This window comes from Diadema antillarum, unplaced genomic scaffold, assembly GCF_040938485.1.
Source record: "Diadema antillarum isolate AM-2024a unplaced genomic scaffold, OU_Dant_1.0 seq00000389_RagTag, whole genome shotgun sequence".
In the NCBI taxonomy this organism is placed as follows: domain Eukaryota; kingdom Metazoa; phylum Echinodermata; class Echinoidea; order Diadematoida; family Diadematidae; genus Diadema; species Diadema antillarum.
Genome location: NW_027271386.1, coordinates 760,131 through 781,983, shown reverse-complemented (window position 1 = coordinate 781,983; position 21,853 = coordinate 760,131). Strand labels below are relative to the sequence as shown.

The following is a 21,853-nucleotide window of genomic DNA, read 5'->3' as shown; positions in this document are numbered from 1 at the left end:
TTAAACATCAAAGCCCAATTCCTCCAATTGTACAGTGCACTCCTGTTATAACAATCACAGTTATAATGAAATTTCGGTCACGACGATGTAAAAATTCAGACCTCAACATCCCATGTTTTTCCATTGTCTATTTGTTTGGTTATAACAAAATTTTGATATTACGAAAGAAAACTGCCGGTCCTGAGGACTGCGTTATAAGTAGAGTGCACTGTTTGTATTTGGTGGCTGATCCTCTTTCTATTTGAGTGTTTTCAGGGGTTTTTTTTGTGTGTTTATTTCTGTAGAAATGAGGATAGACAAAACATTTACCATTATTAAGCTGAGATTTCACTTCAGAAATTTTGAAAATGCCAACATCCAAAAACTGTTAGTCAGGACGTTCAGGCACTAGAATCTTTATGACAGAATCCATTCCAAGGTTCATTCTTTGAGAACAGTAAACTAAATAACTAATGAAACCAGAGTGTCTGTCAGCTAGTATTTATTTTTTTTTGTATTGTATAAATGTGCGCTCTTGGTCACTACAAAAGTTTCACAGCTCCTATAGAAAGTTTTGAACAATTATCATGGCTTTCTCATACATGACATTGTATGTCTACACATTGTGTCAAGGTGTACTGTATCCATCATGAATTCATATGCATTGGACTGAGATGCAAAAGTGTGTGGATATCTTTGCATCCATATGCAGAATATGAAGTACAAACAATCTATTATGTGATTGTATTTGGTGTTGTCTATGCTTGACAGCCATTTTAATAGTTTCTGAAAGTTAAATTTCAACTTTTCTTGTAGTCTTAATCTTGTTTTGTTAACTGATGGTTTAAGTTCTATCTCTGACATTACTCATGGGAGCTAGTGTCTTGAATCAAATAGTCAAGTGCCGATGAAAGTGAAATGTTGAAATATGTGTGTGAAAAATGAATGATAAACTTGCAGGGTACTAGCAGTAAAGTTCAGGGTATTGTAAGTCTTTGGATTTAAGTGTGCCAAATGACACATAGAATAGGACGTGGTATTTTTTCTTCTTGAAAAAGTTTTTTTTTTTTTTTTTAAACTCTCAGGCATGTAGTATCTGGATCAGTTCTGATATCTAACATTCCATTTAACCAAGGTCCACATGTTGGGAGTTTAATAATGCATAGTTTCATAATATTTTAAAGGATGACCAATATTGATACCGATGAATAATAATTCTCATTGTCATTCACTTCCATCTGTATGATTTCAATTAGTACTAATAGAAGATTATTCGTATACATTCCCTTGCATTTGAAAAGCCAAATTTGTCATTGTTTATTTTTTGTGCTACATTTCTTGTAAGTGAATGGAATAACTTTCAGCTACATAATCAAGCAATATCCAAACATATTGCAATAGCATTAGTGCTTATGATAGAGCATGTCCTTGGCCTATATTAAAATTACTGAGTAAGTCAGAATATTGATGTTAGTAACAGTTCATGAAATGTGCAACTCAATAAATAGTACTTTTGAATATTTCGGTATTATAAACACATCAAATGTGTAAATGTTATTCATGAAATGAACTGTCATGTTTTTCAGCACCAAAGTCCTTTTTAAGAGCCCTCATTGAATGGATATTGGGCATTCTATTATTTCATGAAATGCAGTCATGCTACTGTAAGGCATTTTAGATGTTTGCATAGTATGTAAAAATCATGCAAAATCTGATAAAATTGTCGAATTGTCAAAATTACAAATCATTTATCATCATTATTTCTATTATTGCCAAAATTGCATTTGCCAAGTCCATCAGTTAATTGTGATATCAAATGTTTGCTCCATTGTGCAAATTTGCAATTTGACATCACAAATTCAGTTCATTGTATATTATTTGACATATTGGCGTTTCTGCAGTTACATCCTAAACATACAGTCAAGCCTGTCGACAGCGAGACATAAAAAGTGGCTGTTATGTACAGATGGCTACTATAGACAGGGTCTGTAACATGGCTTTTCTTGGGGGGGGGGGGAGGGGGTTAGTGGCTATATATGGTAGGTGACCACTATAGACAGGTTGCTGCTATGGTAGGTTTGAATGTTCATCGGTGCAAGATAATACTAACAGGGTATGACACCGCTTTGTGTGAGCAGAAGGCTAAATGAGATTAAAAAGTGCAATGTAACGCATGTGATATTGTTTCCCTATCACATCCAACAGTATTCTGTGAATTGTAAGTAATAAAACTTAATATTCAGGGCCCACTGGAGTGGACAAGATATTTAAAACGTCACATAGCTTTGGCTAGAAGAAATTCTTTCTTTTTTTTCTTTCAAGAGAGAGAGATTATTGCCTGATATATGTTTGCAACGATTGATCATGCAAATGATCTATATAGTCCCCACATTGTCAGACCGACCATGAATTTTTAGTACCGGTAATGTAGAAAACATTGTTAAGACCCTGAAGAGTAGCAGAGAAGCTACTAACACAGATTTGAATATGTGGGACAACATGATGCCAGATAATTTTTTTTTTTTTTTTTTTTGGGGGGGGGGCTTTGTGGTCTTTAATTTCTAAGTTTGTAACTCTCATTTTTCTGAACCACTTAAGCTGGCAAAACATTGTTCATTACAGTGTGTTGTAACTGCACTAGTAATATTTTGTAATTCTAGACAGCATTATATCAACTAGTTGTGAGTGGCCAGGACTGACTGTAAGAGCTTTGACATTGTGTTATGTAAGAAAAAAAAAGAAAAAAAAAAACAAAACAAAACAAAACAAGAAACTACTTTCGGTGGGAATATTAAGCTATTAACCCTACTTCAACTATGAAATGTCTTCCATGTGAAGTGATAGGATATCATTTTATAGAATGAGTTGTGTTAAATGCCATTTTGATATTACAGTGCCATTCAGTCTATGAACAAATCTTAACAACTAAGTGTGTGACCTCTTATAACTTCTTTGCCATATTTTTGGTAAAATGTCTTCTTGAAAAGAAAAAAAAAAAGATAGTGTTTTGTGTACTGTATATATGTAAGTTTGACTTCGAATTAGTCTTGAATTTAGTGAACTGTGTAGGTGAGTTAGTTTGGTAGGTTGTCATAGGAAATTGTAGACTGATGTCGTTATGAACATTGTGATGCATAAAGATATGCACCTTTGCAGTGGGGTGGCTTGGTACACCATTGCTCCATGTGAAATATGTGGGAAATTGGAAGTAGGGACTCTTTTTTTGTGTTTTAATTCAATTTGATTGGCTGATGTTAAAAGTGTATTGATAAAGTCTGTCTAGAAAGTGTGAGGTATTACATGTCAACATCTTGTGTTGCTGGGATGTAAAATAGGTTGATAATGTTACATTTTAACATGATTACTGTAACCAGGGTAAGTCTGTGTAACATCTGTAGAGATGACTTGTGAAATAATCAGATGGTGGTTCAAAAATGTTTTAATGCAGTATTAAAGGGATGGTATAGTTTTGGTTGAGATGGAGCTTCAGGTTTCCAACTTTTTTGTGAGAAAATGAGAAACCTCTTATGAAATCTGAAAGAGCCTACAATTCTAAGAGGAATTCAAAGTTTATTTGATTAAAATTGGTTTAGAAATGGCTGAGCTTTCCAGAAACATAGAGGTCCTAATGAAAGGTGTGACCCACCTTTTATTAGGACCACTCTGTTTTTCTTTACTTTACAATATGGATATCAAAACCAAATTTTTGTCAAATAAACTTTGAATACTTCTTAAAATTGTATTCTCTTTAATATTTCATCCATGGTTTCTAATTATCTCGCAAATAATTCAAATCTGAATGCCCATCTGAACCAAAAGTATACCATCCCTTTAATGTGGCTTTTTGAGGTAACAGATTCTTGTAAACCACAAATAGCATTCTCTGCCGCCTTTTGTTTTTCTGTTTTAAATTTCCAAGAGAATGCATCTCTAAAAACTGCTGAACTATTGAAAAAAAAAATGATGTGATTCTGTCAAAAGATCTCAATCTTTTTATTACCCAGGTGAATATATTTTTTTCTCATTCACCAGTGGATGTATGTTTAATAAAGCTTGTTTGTGATTGTATGATAATGTTAGTCTGCCTTCTTCTGTCACGTTCTCTGTTCGGTGATGGATGTTAGAGCATGAATGTTTCTGGTAGTGATATTAAGATGTTTGTCAAAGATATTTTTCTAGCAGTTCAAAATGCCAAGGTAGGCTATGCTTTAAAAAGAGAATGCTCAAGGATCATGCAGAAATGGAAAATAAGCAGTTTTTAAATTCATAAAGAAGCTTTGTGACCCTACCACGAGTATTTTGCTCTTAAGCGATTTCCAGTAAGTTGGACATTGAGGGGTCTGTGGTGTGAGAAGTAAGAGGCTAATTTTGAGGTGGATGGATTGGCTCTACCTGTGTAATGTTGATTATTTAGGAGCACATACTGGTACTCAAAACTATAATAACAGACCCACATATTGCATTGTATGTCAGAAATCTTTATCTGGTGCCTCTCCTTTACTGTACAGCAACTTAGAATTATAGCATGGTCACTCATTCAGTACAAGTTACAGCTAATTTTCACCCACAAAGAGCCATATTTTTCATCAAAACTTAGTTTCAGACTCAGCACTTATCCTCAAAAAATTATTTGTATATGATATCAAGCATAGAATTAATTGAAATAAATAACATTGATATGCATACTCACTGTCATATAATATCACTGTTGAAGAATAAAGTAGTGTTCCTATTTATTGCAGAATTGCAAACACAGACAAACATAATTTCATAACTGTACATGTACACACATCAATTCCATGATATTCAACTCTGATAATCTTATTCACACTAACTACTGAATAATGAATGCATCAGTACAGAATGCATTTTGTAACAAAATAGACCAAGGCTCAATTACGACTACATATATATAGTGTTCAAGTTTTGGACTCAGTGGCACAGCAGTCAGGGTGACCTTGAAACTATTTGAGAAAAATTGTCTTGCTGGGAACAACAGCAAGCTGCAGTAAAATAGCTTTTAGTGAAATTCTCACTTTAAGCACTTCGAAATTGCTGTGACCCTGAAAATAATCAAATGTCTCATTATTTTTAGAGAATACACTTTATATTTATTCCAGTGATGAGAGATATAATGTTTGTAAGAGGAAGTTTGATCAATTATCTGAGCACAGAAAGTAGGGTAATGGAATATCCAATGGCACTGCGCCAACATTTGACCTTGAAATCATGCATGAGTTTGTTTCATCTGCTTAAATTGCTTGTTCCTTCAATTTTCACCATGTGCATATTCTTCAATTCACTGACTAACAGTTCATTTGTCATTACATCCATAAATATTCATGCAAGTGTGTTAGAGTTGCTTATTACCAGCTGTGTGATAGATTTAGTGATTGAATAGTCAACTGATAGTTGACCCAAAATTTGCATGATTGGCTGATTGAATGTTTACTTGATTAATTGATTGAATGAATGAATGAATGAATGAATGATTGATTGATTGATTGATTGATTGATTGATTGATTGATTGATTGATTGATTGATTGATTGATTGATTGATTGATTGGTTGATTGATTTACTGACTGATCAACTGACTGATTGTGATTGATTGATGGATGGATGGATGAATGAATTGATTGATTGATTGATGATTCAGATGTGTTTCTGTAGAGTCCATGATTGAGATTTACATACTGTCTGATAGATTTAGGATGGAATTTAAAAATAAATATGTTTTTTTGTACACGCACGCACATACATTCAAAAGTATTTGCTGTGATGCAAGATGTTACAAAATGATTTTATATTGTTAGTTTTTACTCTAAGAGTGAGTCAGATTTGTGTTGTGTTTGAGTAGTGCTGCCATACAATTGTAGTAGTACTGTGATGCAGTAGTAGTAGCAGTAGCAGTAGTGGTACTGGTAGTAGTAGTAGTAGTAGTAGTAGTAGTAGTAGTAGTAGTAGTAGTAGTAGTAGTAGTACTTAGTAGTAGTAATACTAGTAGTAGACATGAAAATAACCTTTTTATGGACGAGTGTTTGAAATAAAGTTTTGCTAACACAAAAGCAGCAGCACGAATATTGCATGTCATTACAGTAGATCTAGAAGTAGAAGTAGTATCAGTTTGAATTGCCCCAGGAGAAAAGATGATTAAAAGTATTGCTCCTGGACAGATAACATTAAAACACTAACCAGCATGTATCTTAATGCCTACACACTTACCAGAGTGGGGAACATATTCAAACATACCGTAGAAATGATGAGCTCATGTAAATACAAGTTACATTTGTCTTGTGGAAATACTCCAAGCAGCTGTCTACATCCTTATCACAAATTAGTAGACATACTCTTTGCTAATTGAATCTACACCCTGTTTGGAATGCAAAGCTGGCTGCTGGAAGATGTCATCAAATTCCCAGACGGATGAGTAATAGTTACAGTGGAGTGATAACGACGCAAAATGTCCACACATCTGTCTTGTTTTGTCTGTGTGCCTATAACCGCAGATCCATCGCAGCCTACCGTGACGCAGCAGACGCCCCGAAGTGCCCGCCTCACTTGCGCAAGGGCGCCCTCGACAGACTGGCGGACAGGCTTTCCTTCTTGGGTAAGACAGCTGACGTGTAGATTGTTAGTTTGGTAGTGCATTACTCACTCTGTCATACTCGTTTTCGTTATTGCATTTTCTTTTATTCACCAGTGTACAAGGGATATCTCTTTCTCACAAACAATAAAGACTGGGAGTGGGTGTTGGTTTTGAGATCAATCGTTGGACCCATGTTCAAACCTGTCAAGTGTCAAAAAACAAATATCTATCATTTTGTTTTGCATCTTTTTACCATAATGTAATTGTTAGCATTGCATATAAAGATGAATGACAGCTACTCCTTTAATTTGAGACTTATTGTGATCGGAAATCATTCTTTATTTTTAAGGAGATTTTTTTTTTTAAATCCTCCATAAATTTTTGCTTTGAGAAATAATCCTTAAATTGGAAACACATTGTAGATTGTGCTGACTTAAAATACTACTGCAAAAAAAAAAAAAGTATCTTGAGGGTAAATTATGTGATATATCAGAAGGGATATATATATTTTTAGCAACTTTATCTATTAATATGAAAATTCAAAGAAAATAAAAACTGTACATATGGATGCATATGTATTTCCCACCTTTTATTAGGATTGCTTTGTTTTGGATAGCTGAGCCATTCTAAAACCAATTTTCATCAAATAAACTTTGAATTCTTCTTAGATTTTTGTGCTCTTTTATATTTCATAAGAGGTTTTACATTGTCTAAAAAAAATCGTCATTGAAAAATATTGGAAACCTAAAGTCCCATCTCTACCGAAACTGTACCATCTCTTTAACTGTGAAAGAGATTTTGGGCATGTGTTTGTGTGTGTGTGTGGGGGGGGGGGGGGGTGGGGTGGGGGGGTTGTCTCTGGTTATGAACTTCACAAGTGAAGCGAGGAAAGTGTAGCATTTCAGCACTGTTTAATCAGCAACAGCATGTGCACGATATCGAATGATCACCTCACCTGTTCCAACACTGTTTGATATGTGAAGGAAACTTCCGTCTAAAACAAATGTTCTGTGCACATGTTTGATTTGATTCAGTTGCATTTCAGACTCTCACTCTGTTATACCAACTGTCTGTCGCGCCATAGGTATATAGAGCTATTAAAGCCGACACTGATACTGACTGAATCTCTTAACATTGGCTATGAGTAAGCAATTTCTTAAGCAAGAATGAGTTATTTCAAACCACAAATATGTTTGAATGGTATTAAAAACTATGTGCACAGTCTTGAGTTATTTAGACTCGAGACTGTCTCCTTAGGAAAACTAACAGCAAATTTAATTTCATGCATCAGCTGCATCTTGAATTCTATGATTTGCCAAGGAATTAGGTTGTAACAATATAAGCACTACGGAACAGTTTGCAGTGCTTTGTAAATGTTGATTTTTGTATCATATCATATCTTAATTCATGACATACTTACACTGCACAAATATATTATTACATCTTCTCCATCATGTTCCAGCAATGAAACTGATCAGACTGGAAAATGAACATTTAAAAGTTAAATGAACATTGATCTGAAAAAAAAAAAGAACTTCACTTATCTCACAATTGGCCAGACTTGATTTGAGAAATGTGTAGGGAGAAACAAGACAGAAGGTTACTCTCAGACTTTGAAATGAAAATCAACTTGTTTTATGAAATTTGTTTCCAAACATGCTGTTTACCTTGAGTCTGAACCTCATATTGATTTGATCACACACTTTGATGTACACATCATGCGAGACACATGTATCAGGGTGGGAACAGTGTGTAGTCAAAACATATGGTGCTATTGACACCCAGTTGTGCAAGCAGAATGATAAAGTGATACATATTGACAATGAGTGGCACCCATGATTAAATGACAGTATAATATAACAATAATTTTAGCTGCATGATAAAAACTTTGCACCTGGAAGGATGAAAGGAAAGACTGTCAACATCAGGGCCCTGTTTTATGAAGAGTTGAAATTGATTATAAATAATCATATAAGTGATTATAAAGTTGATTTCTGTCATAAGTCTATGGCAGCCTGTGTGTTAAGGAAATCTAAAATCAATTATATCTTTTGATAAAGCAGCCCCATATCTCTGTGGACCCTGTTGCATTAAACCATAGCAGCTTTATAACTGATGGTAACTCTGGATTCAGTGGTAACTACCATTATAGCAACACTATTCCCCTAACCAATCAAAGCCAAGAAATCGCTATTGGATACCACTCATTGCAGAGTCACCATTAAAGGACAAGTTCACCTTCATGTTTACTGTAAAACGAGGAATCTTCGTGTGCATTTTGATTTCGCGAATTTCGCGAGCGCCAAGATTCGCGAAATTAAAATGCACGCGAAATTTTTCGTCTACATTATATGCATTAAATGCAAGTGGCAATTCGCGAAAATTTCTTGCCACGAAAAAGGCCGTCGGCTCCAATTCGCGAAAATTTCGTGCCGCGAATATATCATGTTTTACAGTATGTGGAAGAAGTGAATGCTGTAGTAGTCTTCTCGTATAGCAGTGACTGAGCAGAAACTTCAAGAATGTATAACTTTTGACTGGGTTGTCCAATTTTCCTCAAATTCTCACTGATGTGTTCTAGTAATATTGCTGCATTCACTCAATCCACATGTCTATGAAGGCAAACTTGTCCTGTAATTGTAAAGTTGCCACAGTTTTAGGCAATGGGGCCGAGATCAAGCTTCACTGAGGATGCTTTGTGATTCTTAGGCAGAGACAAAAAGAAAACATTCTCTTTGTATCTGGAAATTACAAGAGAAATCATGTCGTCATGCCTTTTGATATAAGAAGCATACAACAGACAGTTGAATGCATATCATATATATATACACACACAATCACTATCTTACACATACAAAAATGCACATTTCTACATGACTTTCTAAACATGCACACACAATTATATACACAAATTTATACATGATGTATGCTCACATACTAACAAACACAAAATGCAAAATACCAACATACACACTGGATGACACACATACAAACATGCATACAAACATACATACATACACTGCAGATATATACATGGCATACATATTTGTACACGTAGTATATACATACGTATAGATGTCTTATCATGGATAGTCCTGGCACATGGATAACATCCCTTGGTTAGATTTCTATTTTTTAAGAGTTGCCATTTGTGTGTAATTCCTCCTAATCACAGCTCATATGAGCATCTTTTTAATTTGTATGCAAATGATCTCTCCGAGTATCACTGTACTATTGTTATCTCTAACTCAAATATATGGCTGTGAGACTCCAGGTCAGGCAATAGACTTCAAGGCTGGTCAATGAACTTTTTGAGTAGTATACTAATTGGAGTTTGATTTCGCATGATTTTTTTAGCATAGTTCTTTTCCAATGGGTGTGATTACAAACTGTGCACAGAAGAGATGACAAAGCCCATTGCTCACTCTAAATTGTTGATACAAAATTTACCCCCCCCCCAATAGCTCTCAATTATTAGCCACTGCCTTGAAATCTTGATTGCCGCTCAAGTTCACTGGGTACGTGCAGGTACTGTTGAAGTCGTGAAAAGCAGTGCAAGTAGCGGAAACCTTTACTTTGTGGTCCAGTGGACAACTGCTGATGAGAAAACCAGGTGGACATGTAAGCAAACTTTTACTACTGAGTAAAAATCCCCAGGGCATGTGTTTTTTTTTTCTCCCCACAATGGAGGTACAAAATCTCTTTTTTCCCCTCCCCTCAACTATCTTTGAGCTTGACCAGGTCAACCCACTATTCCACCCCTCCATTACAAATCCCCAGGGCATTGTGTGTGTGTGTATGTGTGTGTGTGTGTGTGTGTGTGTGTTTTCCAACAATGGAGGTACAAGATCTCTCTCTTTTTCCCCTCCCCTCCAACTATCTTTGAGCTTGACCAGGTCAGCCCACTATCCCCCCCCCCCCCCCCCTTGCTGAGCTGACCTGGGATTTGGTCATCCTGGCCAGAGAAGCAGTGGAATTGCTTATTGACCGATTCTTATGTATGATGTGGTCAGCCCAGTGGTCAGTCTCTGCTGGACAAGAGCACCATATCATTGCACGATGACCTAGCCTTAGGTGTGATGACCTCACACTGCATAAATACAGCCAAACTGGCCACTGGTTAGTGGTCAGTATGATTCTATTGACCGTCATATACAATGTATGACTCGTAGCATAGGGAGAAATGTACGGGGATTCCTGCTTGCTGTGTGTAAGTCAGTAGGCTTTCCAGGAGAAATTGTGACTACATCTTTTTTCTTTTTTCTTTTTTAAGCAGAGAAATCTTATTTGTACACAAATTGGACAAAACTGTGGTAGTAAGATCAGTAGAAATACCTGAAACAAAGCCTAGACATAATAGAGCATACATATGATGACCACAATATGTATACCAGGATTTTATGTATTCTAATGGACAACTTAGTGGGGAGTGCTGTTTTTGTGTGAGTAAACTTCATTCATTTTATTTTTATATTTAATTTAGTGTCTCATGGTTTGACAAGAAGATTAAAACTCTCAGTGTTTGGCAGTAAATATAAGTAAGACTAGAAGAGCTGATCCTTCAATTTTTTGTATTCCTAAACATCCAAACATAAAAACAAACATACAAGCAAACAAAAATCAAAATATCAAAATCACCCAAGCCCAGACTGTCCAAGTTTCTTTGTGTGGATTCTCGCCACTGAGCACCTAAGCATGCTAAGCTTAGGACACAGACTACGCTCCTGTAGAAATTGTGTGCCCCCCCCCCCCCTTGAAAAAACACAAGAGGGACAAAGCATGGCATATAGAAAGGAACACATCTGTAGATATGATGTCATCAATATCATTACAGAACTTAGATGTAAACTGATTCTTAACAAAGTCAAGAGATTGGACTTATTTCACCCTTATTGTGTGCTGGACTCAAATACTGGAATACAAAGTAAGTGCCAATACTGTGTTTGTGTCAACAGTTACTGTTCTATTTTTTTTTTTAATGTCTGCATCCATACTCTTATCAGTCATTATGAATTGGTTTATTCTTGTTTTTCTCCCAAAACAGGCAAGTCTCGCAAGTCTGTTTCGGTCTACGAGGAACTGGTCCGGGATTTTCCAGACGACTACCAGGCCAAGAGAAGCCTTGGGGTCCAATACCTCATCGCTGGACAGAACCTCAAAGCCAAGCCATTCTTTGAGCAGGTGAGAAGACCAGCTGAGATTGTGACCCCAAAGGGGCGGATCCAGGAATTCCATAAAGGGGGGGGGGGATGCCTTTTCAAAATTAAAGGTGGGAATGCACACTCCCCTCCATTTTTTTTCTTTGTATTTCTTTTATTTTAACAAAAACATAAAGGATGGGGGGGGGGGGGGGGTTCACACGCCTGGGGGGCATTTCATGAAGCATTTTGTTAAACATTTTGTCTGACAAACTGTTAAAAGCTACTGAAATCTTTGCATCTTATTGGCTGAGAGCAAATTTGTCTGACAAAGTTGTCAGACAAAATGCTTCATGAAATGCCCCCCTGGTGCGCCCCTGCCTGGATTGACCACTACCCTATCTTCCTAACCCTCCACACTTCCACCTAGGGTCATGAGACAATATTTAGCATGGAGAGGAACCCCAGTCAGTATTCTATTTGACCCATAAAAAACTACCAGCTTGCAATTGAACAAATTATGCAGTGAAAGTTGCATTGTTTTGAGACTGAACATGAGACATTTGTGGAGAAAAGTTTTGTTTTCACAAAACAGTGATAGTGGGATGATATTTGTATATGCAGAAAAGATCCCACAAAGAAATAATGTCATCAACAAATAGCTATCCTGTTACTTCGATGTTGGATAAACAGGGTGCTTCCATTAGAAAGAGCACTGGTTCAACAAATTTTTTTTTATAACGAAGTATAAATTCAGGTCCCCAAATAATTATCGTTAAAGTGATGGTGCAAAATTCCCTTCGGTTAATACAAAATTTCAATATAGGGAAGCTGCCTGTCGTGAGGACTTTGTTATGGGAGGAGTTGCCTGTATCAAAATTCAGTTATTGCTTGACTGTGAAATGCACCGGGCACGCGTCCCCTCTTCATTACTTGGCGCACGCCCCCTCTTCATTTTTTTTGTTGTTGGTTAAAACAAAAAGAAATAAAAAGAAAAATGGGGGGGGGGGGCTCATGCACCCCCCCCCCTTTAATTTTGTAAAGGCGCCTCCCCTTTGCGGAATTCCTGGATCCTCCCCTGTGGTGACATTGCAGATGATGAGATTGATGTCAGTAATTCTAATACATGATGGGGAGTTAGGTGTTCCTGAAGATGGTGTTGATTGCGATGATGGTTGGATTGTGAATGAGTGATGAGAATGAGAAGGAGATAATCATGTTTGCGACGATGATGACCATGTTAGCCGTAATGACCGTGACAAACTTTTACCTGTGTTCCTCCAAGTTGCTGGAGCACAACCCGCAGGATGGCTTCGCCCTGGTCCACCTGGGCTTCATCATCAAGGCGGAGGAGCAGTACCACGAGGCCATCCCCCTCCTCCGGGCGGGGCTGGATACCGGGGACAAGGGAACCAACGAGGGCAAGTTTTACTTCCACCTTGGCGACTCCCACCTGAGGATTGGTCAGCCGGATGAGGTAGGCCTACTCCCAAGTAGTATTAAAGTGACTGATACCAAAATGTGTTGATAGTGGACATACAACTGTATATTCAGGAGCAGATCTAGCTTTGCTGAAGGAGGTAGGGTGGGTTTGATCCAATGATGATAGATCATGACAAGCAAAAAGATAAAAAATACAAACACACACAAAATATATCAAAACAAAATGAAAAAAAGTTCTTCACATTTTTTGCTGCCATTTCTCTCCCAATATCGGCTGACAAGCAAAGGGAAAAAAAAGGGTCTGCATGTTCTTTTTAGAACCCTAGAAAACGACAAAGAAAAAAAAAGTGGGGTGGGGTTAAACTGCCTAGATCCACTCCAAAGATCTGCCACTGTGCTATATTTGCCTCTATCTCAATTTTACGAAGCCCTGCAAGATCACCCAGTGTATTTCTATCAGAGTCAAATAAGTTCAACCTAGAATATCATAATTCTCATGAACTTAAGTTTTTACAATGCAATTTATGGCCTCATTTGCCATGAGTAATCATGGTGTATTCCAGGAATGGGGTGGGGTGCTTCGGATGGCCACATACCTTTGGCTAAAAAATCAAGATCATTTGGACTAAACCTCCACAAAAAATGAGAATGTCACGTTGTGGTAGCTGCCTATAATGTAGACTGAAAAAAAAAATCCAGCAGTGTAGCTAAAACAAAAAATTTACTTAAACTAACTATATGATATCCTACATTCTCTATAAGAGATGACAAGATGATGACCTTGTTGTTGTTATGTTTCTTTATAAAGGCCTACAAGGTGTATGACGAGGGAGTGAGAAGAGGTCATTTCAGGTCACGGTACCAGAGGTCACTCTACAATGTGGACACTCTGCGAGCCAAGCCATTCTGGACTCCAAAAGATGCTGGCTTTTCAAAGGCAGCAAAGGTATATTCTTACTACTACAATGTATATTTACTACTTCTATTACTACCACTGCTGCTACTACTACTACAACAGTAAGGCAGCAAAGGTATATTCTATTACTACATCTACTACAGTCAAACCTGTCATAGCGACCACCCGTCTATAGTGGCCACCTGCCGTATACGACCACTACACTGGATTCCCCCATAGAAAAGACCCTGTCTATAATGGCCGCTTTTTTTCATCTCCCTTGGGTGGCCATGATAATAGACAGCTTTGACTGTACTTTATACATTACTACTGCTGCTGCTGCTGCTGCTGCTACTATTACTACTGTTTTAATGTCTACCCCTATGTAGTATACTATATACCTTTCAATGTAAAAGCGTGCACATGCCATCCTAAAGATAATTCTGCCTTATCGAAAGCTCACTCCACAAAGTTAAAACTAATTCTGTACAATGTATTCATATTCATACACCTTATTTACTGGTTTCATAGTCTAGGAAGGTGAATAATTAGCAGAAAGTATTGGAAAATAAATGATTTTAATGAAAATTTTGACTCTATCATGTCCTAACTTAGGAGCGCCTGTGATTGGTTGTATCATTTCTTCAGCTGGAGGAGTGGCAAGATCATGGGGCATCCTAGTTTTCGTATCGATCCCACTAAACTGGGGATTTTTGTGTTGATTACTAACCATTGAGATAATGCAAATGTACCCAAAGAGAACACCTTAGCCTGATCTAAATTCCTTTTTTGTCTACATTCCCTCCCTTTCTTCTCTCTCTCTCCATAACCGTGTGATGTCAAATATGTTGCCATAGAAACTGGAGAGCAACTGGGAAGCCATCCGGGATGAGGCCCTGGCGTTGCTAAGCGACCAGGGTTACTTTGAGAACGAGGAGGAGAAGCTGAGAGAGACGGGAGACTGGAAGCAGTTCACTCTCTACGCTAGAGGTACAACCATCTCCATCAAGGAGCATATATACAACAGTTTGACATTAATGATTTCCCATACTACTGTGTGTGTTAGTGGAGAGTTTGATCGCAGAATGATGTAACTCCATTCTTGGTAATTTGAGATGTTTGCAATTAAAGTTGCTAAAACACAGAAGAGATGATATGAAAATGTTAAATATTTTTAATAACTTTGAAAATATTTCTTGTCATGTAACAAGTGAAGTGTCACTGGGGAAAGGTTTCAGTGTGCTGTATTTGATGGTTAACTTGCTCTAAAATGTTTTAAAATGGCACTTAAATTGCTATCAAGTTCTTCATATAATTATTTCATGAGCATGTTATTTCACAAATTTGGACATGTGAGACAAATTTATGAGTGGCTAAATTTTACATACGAACACTTCAACGACAGAATGAAAATTAGTGATATCCTGGGACGATGAGGGAACAAATTAATCTTTTGTCTCATGAAGGAAATCGCAGTAAGGTACACCTTACTCCGATTTTCATCGCGAAATAAAAGATTAATTTGTTCCCCTATCGTCAGAGAATTGGTCAACATGTCATCATCTTCACAATAAGTGATATCCTATTTCAAGACAGCAAATTAGCAATCACTATACCACTTAGGAAATGACGTACATTGCGATTGTGTATTTGAGGCAATATTTTACTAATAGACTTATTAAATTTCACCAAAAATATGTTGTCTCTCGAAACACTAGGAACGTATACAATATTAGTGTCTTAGTGTAACTCTGATTATCAGTGTATTCCCCTTCAGTCCCAAAATACCTTTTTATCTCTCTTTATCCCCTTCTCATTATGCACCAAGGTGCCAAAAATCAGGCTAACTGCAAGAGGGCACCAGTCACATGTCGTATCATCGATGAGATCCCACAGGCCAGTGGCTGCAGGAGAGGGCAGGTAAGTGGATGCAGTTTGAAAAATATTTTTCTTTGGCACATTTTATACGTATGTTCGTTCCAAAACTATTTGCCAAAAATATACGTTTATTGCATTTTGGGGTGTGTTTTCTAAAGAATTCCAATATATTTTTCCTTTTTTTTCTAAAGAGAACTATCATACAAAATGTATTTTCTGTGTATATGTATTTTTAATTCTTTTTTGGGAATATTTTTTGAATATTTCCTTTCCTCCTAGTTGACCCTTCGCTATCAGACCAAAGTTTTTCATGAAACACCTGTAATGAGAGTCTACTCTTGGTCCTCTATTGATCATTGCAGGTGAAGTTTTCTGTGATGCACCCTGGTACACACGTCTGGCCCCACTGTGGCCCAACCAATTGTCGTCTTAGGAGTCACCTGGGGTTGGTGGTCCCACAGCCCGTCAGGTTACGAGTTGGCAACGCGACCAGGTGAAACAGTCCTTCTTTTTTTGTACATAATACTGTAATAATTTTTTTTTTTATTCTGCTCGGCTGAGTAAGATGAATTTTACATGTTTTCAACTCCGCACAATCAAAATATAAATATCATGTAACAAGTAGAATATTCACACGCTTTTCATTTTAATGCTAGTTTCATGTTGCCCAAAATTTTTGAAAATTTCCACTTTTACAGTAGCAGATGTAAAGTAGAACACGCTTCTACTTCTCTGTCAAAATCAACCCTGTATACTAATCTATTATTAACTAAAATGAAGTTTGTGAAAATGACTGTGACTCTCTTTTGATTGATTATTTAGAGATACTGGCCTTGTTTATTACAAATTCATGTGATAAACAAATACATGTGATAAGACAGACGGCATATGTTTCTGCACCACACAGTTGGTATTGGTTGTATGACGCGCATGATTGTGTCTGAGAGTTGGCTTGTCTGTCTGTTGTCCATCTTGGGTTGTACATTGTATGTCATTTATCTCTAAATTCATCTGACAATTAATCTGCAATCTCAAAACCTGAATTTGTGACCACAATTATCATAAACACTGAAGAGGCGACTTTAAAACGAAGGTATAGTTGACCAATCCAGGCCATGTGTGTTTTTGCCGGATTGCGGTAGCTTGTTAAGTTTATAATGTTTTATGGCAAACTTTTTGTAGCTTGATAGGTTTATAATGTTGATACTACATTCATCTTTTCTCAGATTTTGACATATATTGTTTGGATCTTTGCAATGCCCGTGATTGTATCATTACTATTTTTTTTTTTTTGATTATCACCTATTTTGGCCAGGAAGCCAAAATTAAGAAATAATACCAGTCCCGTAACCCCAAGGTCAAAGTTGAACAAAACAGGAGAAAACTCAATCTGCTAACTATCTGATCACATTGCTTAGTAATAGAAAAACCACTTGTTTATTGTACTGTTTCTTGTTTTATATTCTTTTTTTTTAAATGTTGTTGTTGATATGAATGATGATTTTTGTGCTACTTTGTCTCTTTCTATACAATGAAGTTGAAGATGATTAAGTCAACAATTTAAAAAGAACTTGTCTACTCTTTATTAAAACTTGCGTGCTTTTTTTTAAATTCCATTTTGCTATAGATCTTGGGATGAAGGGAAGCTGTTTATCTTCGATGATTCATTTGAGCATGAGGTCTGGCAAGAGGCAGATAGCTTGAGACTGATCCTCATATCAGATCTGTGGCATCCAGACCTCAGCGAAAGCCAGAAGCAGCGACTTACAGCAATCTGAGTGTGTGGGACTGAGGCTTTTTGCTCCCGATACTGACGTAAGCTGCCGACGCCTACACCAGTTTGTGGGACTACAGTAGCTCAGCGAGTTTCTGTGACGTTGTCCTTGAAGCATCACCCTTAGCCTGGCATGGAATGGCATCTCACTGAGATCCTCTATTCTTTGAGTCTCTAATGAGGATTTCCAGTTTTTCTGGATTTTATGGCAGACTTTTTGTAGCTTGCAATTGTTAATCTGCCAACTGTGGATTTATGAATGGCTAGAATCTTCAATCAATGAAAATTGATGTTAAAACTGAATGGTGCTCAGGCAGTGGAATTGCATCCATGTATCAACTATTGGTACGTCTTCAAAGTACTTTGTACTGAAGAAAATGACTTACTTTATGCAACTGCTTCTCACATGAGTGAGATTGTATGTGTGTGTACTCTTTATGTAGAAACAAGATATATTCATGATTATTTGAAGGAATGTTTGAATTTTTGTAAATCACTGTCAATTTGAGATATTTAAAGGTTGAATTTTGTGACTTATATCAGAGAGCACAAGAGCACCGTACGGCACCAAAAACTAATTATGAAAGCAGCTAGAAGATGATTTCATATTGGAATTGAAATCAGCAGGTGAAGAAAGAAAATCTTTCTTCTTCATTATTAAATGCTGAATCATGTGACGTGCATTTGTTCAAGGTTGGTGAGGTTTGGAGAGGATAATTGCTCCAAACTTGATGTGATGACCATGGAGCTACTGTCTTGATGTATATCATAGATGTATACAATCTCTCTATATGGCAAGTGTTATTTTTTTCTGATTTCGAATCACTTTGACAACTCTACACACAGACAACTGTTTATCAGTTGCTTCTATGTTTATTCCACCTGATTCTTGGTAGATACATGATGACTACCACTTCCCCTTGGTATTAAGTGATTTAACACCAGCATGAGAAATCTCTTATTGACAAAAAGAAATATCGAAAACCTGATAGATGATATGACATTCTATTGCGTAGTACTCGTTACATATCACGTCAGGAGAGCCCGCCATGCGTGCGTGCGCAGCAGAGCCAATACGTCATAGTGCATGCTAAGAATCAGACGGAGGATTGTATTCCTCCATTTTATCTGGCAGTTTTTCGTTGGATTTTGCCAATCTCACGAATGTGTTCTTTGGTATATGGGTCCCAGACACTAGAACTGTATTCTACAATTGAGCGAATTAGTGTGGTAGATGATATGACCTTTTGGCTCTCAATTCAGTGGCCAACCTGGATAGTCACTTCCTCTATGAACTCAGAAAAATTTATCAAAATTTGATCGGTGGTTTAGTGCCCTCTTTAAGATATTCAAGAATGCCTCAATTTTCTCTTACAGAGATATGAAGAGTATCATCGTGAAAGGGGCTAAACACCATTTTTAAACATTTTATAGTAAGTTCATCATCAGATAGAGCAAAATAAAACTTTCCCAGTGATATATCACGTGTAACATAGCAAGGAATATTCTTGAAGTTATGAGTAAAGATATTGTGTAAATTTGATTATTTTTTGTTTGTTTTTTTAGCAGTTTTAATTGCAAATATTTCAACTTCGCAGGAAGGGAGTTAAGTCATTTTGCAATAAAACTCTTCATAATGTGTAGAACCAGATGTAATAATGAATATAAGTAGTTCTAACAGCTTCTATTAACGTTGATTAATCCTTACTATTCATTATTTCACGAGCAGCTTCACTTGATACTGACACAAGGCTGCATATGGCATGGGTAATCATTAATGACAGACTATTTAAGAATAATTCATTCCACATAATGTAGACCAATGTCATAAACTTTGTAGAATTGAAATTAAGCCTTGTATTTTTGTTTCCTATATAGTGTTGATAAAATTAGTTTGTTATGATGTGATAGGAAGATTAGGCTTTCTGGCCAAATCTTTTAGAAACGAAAGCCCACCTTGTTCAAATTGGACACCAGCAAAAATAAACCACCAGAGAATAAAATGAAAACTACTGTGTATGCCATATACAGCTGTATTTCATGAGGTTTTTATTTTTCGCAAACTTCACAAGGCGGGTTCCATTTATGAGTTTAGACATGAGGCTGAAGTATGGAATGCTGTTCATGTACAACTGAGCATATCATTCATTGAACAGAAATGTTTCAACTTGAACATTGCCATGCATTATGGAATTGAAATGAAACCAAGTGTCATTGTTATTTCCATCTTCTATTAGAAGCAGCGTTCATCATTCTTTTCTTAATTTTTGTATACCTGTTGCCTCTTAAATGAAAAAAAAAATGGATGACAGGAATTGAGGCAATTATCGAGATCTTTGTGTGTGCAACATTCCATACAAAACTTTGCATAATGCAAGGGGTGTCTCAGTTGGTCGATAGAATATTGGCAGTACTTTAAATGTTCATACTTTTGGTGAAATGTCATAATCAGGGTCTTTGGAAAATTTCTGAGCTATGCAATTATTGCCAACGTTTGCCTGTATGTGGGGAGTTGTTATATTCTGGAAGATTCTGTTTTTTGGAGAGTTTTGGCTCTTTTTTTTTTCCAAGCCATTGAAGGTCGAGGAAGTTTGCCTGGTTTTAAAACATTCTGACCTTGGTTAATCCTATGATTGTGTTGCATTTTAGCCCATAAAATGATGCAGTCATGTTTACTTAAATAGCAGACAGTAGAGTGCAACAGTCTTAGTTTTCATGAATTGGTGTACAGTCTGGATCTGCGCCTTTTGTTCTAGGCAGATTGTGTAAATGTATGCGCAATGTAAGGCTGATTCCATTGTTTAGATCAGCGCTTCTTAACCCATGGGCCGTGAAGCTCTCCCAGGTACAAAATGTAGGTTGTGGTGTCAGCCAAAAATGAGATTAAAAAAAAAAAGATTCCTGTTTGATCCAACTGGGTGGCGAAAAAAGAAAGAAATAGAAACTAAAGTGGGCCTTGGGTTAAAAAAGATTGAGAAGTGCAGGTATAAATAATCTCGTAACATCCCAGTTTGAATTGTCTGCATGCAGCTACACCCTCTACCCTAGACAGCGACTGTAATTTATCATAAATCTGGTGATATGTCTGGCTCTGACAGATCAGCACCATGGCACAGATGGCTGAATATTCAGTTGGCATATTAACCCATTGAGGATGGACTGATTTTGCTACAACGCGCATTTCCCATAGACACCTGCCCGAGTATACTCAGGGCTCGTCCTCAGCGGGTTAATGGTTTTGATTTGTGTCGACAAGGTTATGTGCATTTGAATCAGTGATATGGTGCACTTTGTGTTCTCATCATAGTGTTAATTTACTGTCTTCTTAAATGATTACCCCTCAAACTGTGGAAGAAAGAAAGAAAGAAAAGCAAGGTATATCTACACATTTGTATAGTTTGTCTATTTCACCAGTACTTTCATAACCAAGCATTTTGTAGGAGTTGCTGAAAGTGAAATGTATATCATTTTATGGTCCTGGCTGAAGGTTTGAAGAAGACTCACTTTTTTTTTCTCTCCCTCTCTCACCAGAAGAGAGAAAATAGGTGCTTGGTATGTTGAAGGAAAAAAGTCACTGTTAAGCCATTCTAATGTCTAACATGCTTATGATCTATGCAGTATCATGATGCTAATACACAAAGGAAATTCAAAGAAATGCTATCAAAATGAGTCGTGTGGAACTATCTTATAGAAGGAAAGAAGATATTGATTTATAATTCTTTGCTTTTCTGAACAGAAAAAAGTAGGAAAAAAAGAAAATTGGTTAGCCATGTTTACATCAGCTGGTTACACAGATTCAGTAGCAAAGTTTTGCTCACGTTTCCATGGCAACTATTCAGTGGTTATTATCGTTGGCATGTGCACTATATATTCTTTACTAACTGATCATACCATCAAACAATCAAATATGTACAGAGTATGCATGCCACATTCAAAGGTGTTTATAAGAGATTTTATATTTTCTTATTGCATTCTTGCCAAGTTATGTTTGTTTCTCTGTCTTTTTTATTTTTTGGTTGTTGTTTTTGATCAGTGTTGGATGTGTCAAGTAGATTAATAAGATATCAAGCTGTGTGTATATTTTGATAGTATTCTTTTACAACATTATATGGGTTATATCACAGGTGCTCTAACAATCTGCATAAAAATGTTTTATCT

General features: G+C 36.7%; 1 protein-coding gene across 1 annotated transcript in view; it reads left to right on the top strand.

The window, feature by feature from the left end:
- LOC139731954 (uncharacterized) overlaps nucleotides 1-18,077 on the top strand; it is a 35,664-nt gene extending 17,587 nt beyond the window's left edge. The window contains exons 6-13 of the mRNA XM_071642825.1: nucleotides 6,488-6,588; nucleotides 11,612-11,748; nucleotides 12,991-13,182; nucleotides 13,957-14,094; nucleotides 14,901-15,033; nucleotides 15,872-15,963; nucleotides 16,284-16,414; nucleotides 17,549-18,077. Coding sequence (XP_071498926.1) covers nucleotides 6,488-6,588; nucleotides 11,612-11,748; nucleotides 12,991-13,182; nucleotides 13,957-14,094; nucleotides 14,901-15,033; nucleotides 15,872-15,963; nucleotides 16,284-16,414; nucleotides 17,549-17,699 — 1,075 coding nt within the window. The 3' untranslated portion in view covers nucleotides 17,700-18,077. The remainder of the gene's footprint in view (nucleotides 1-6,487; nucleotides 6,589-11,611; nucleotides 11,749-12,990; nucleotides 13,183-13,956; nucleotides 14,095-14,900; nucleotides 15,034-15,871; nucleotides 15,964-16,283; nucleotides 16,415-17,548) is intronic.
- The last annotated feature ends 3,776 nt before the right edge of the window (nucleotides 18,078-21,853 follow it).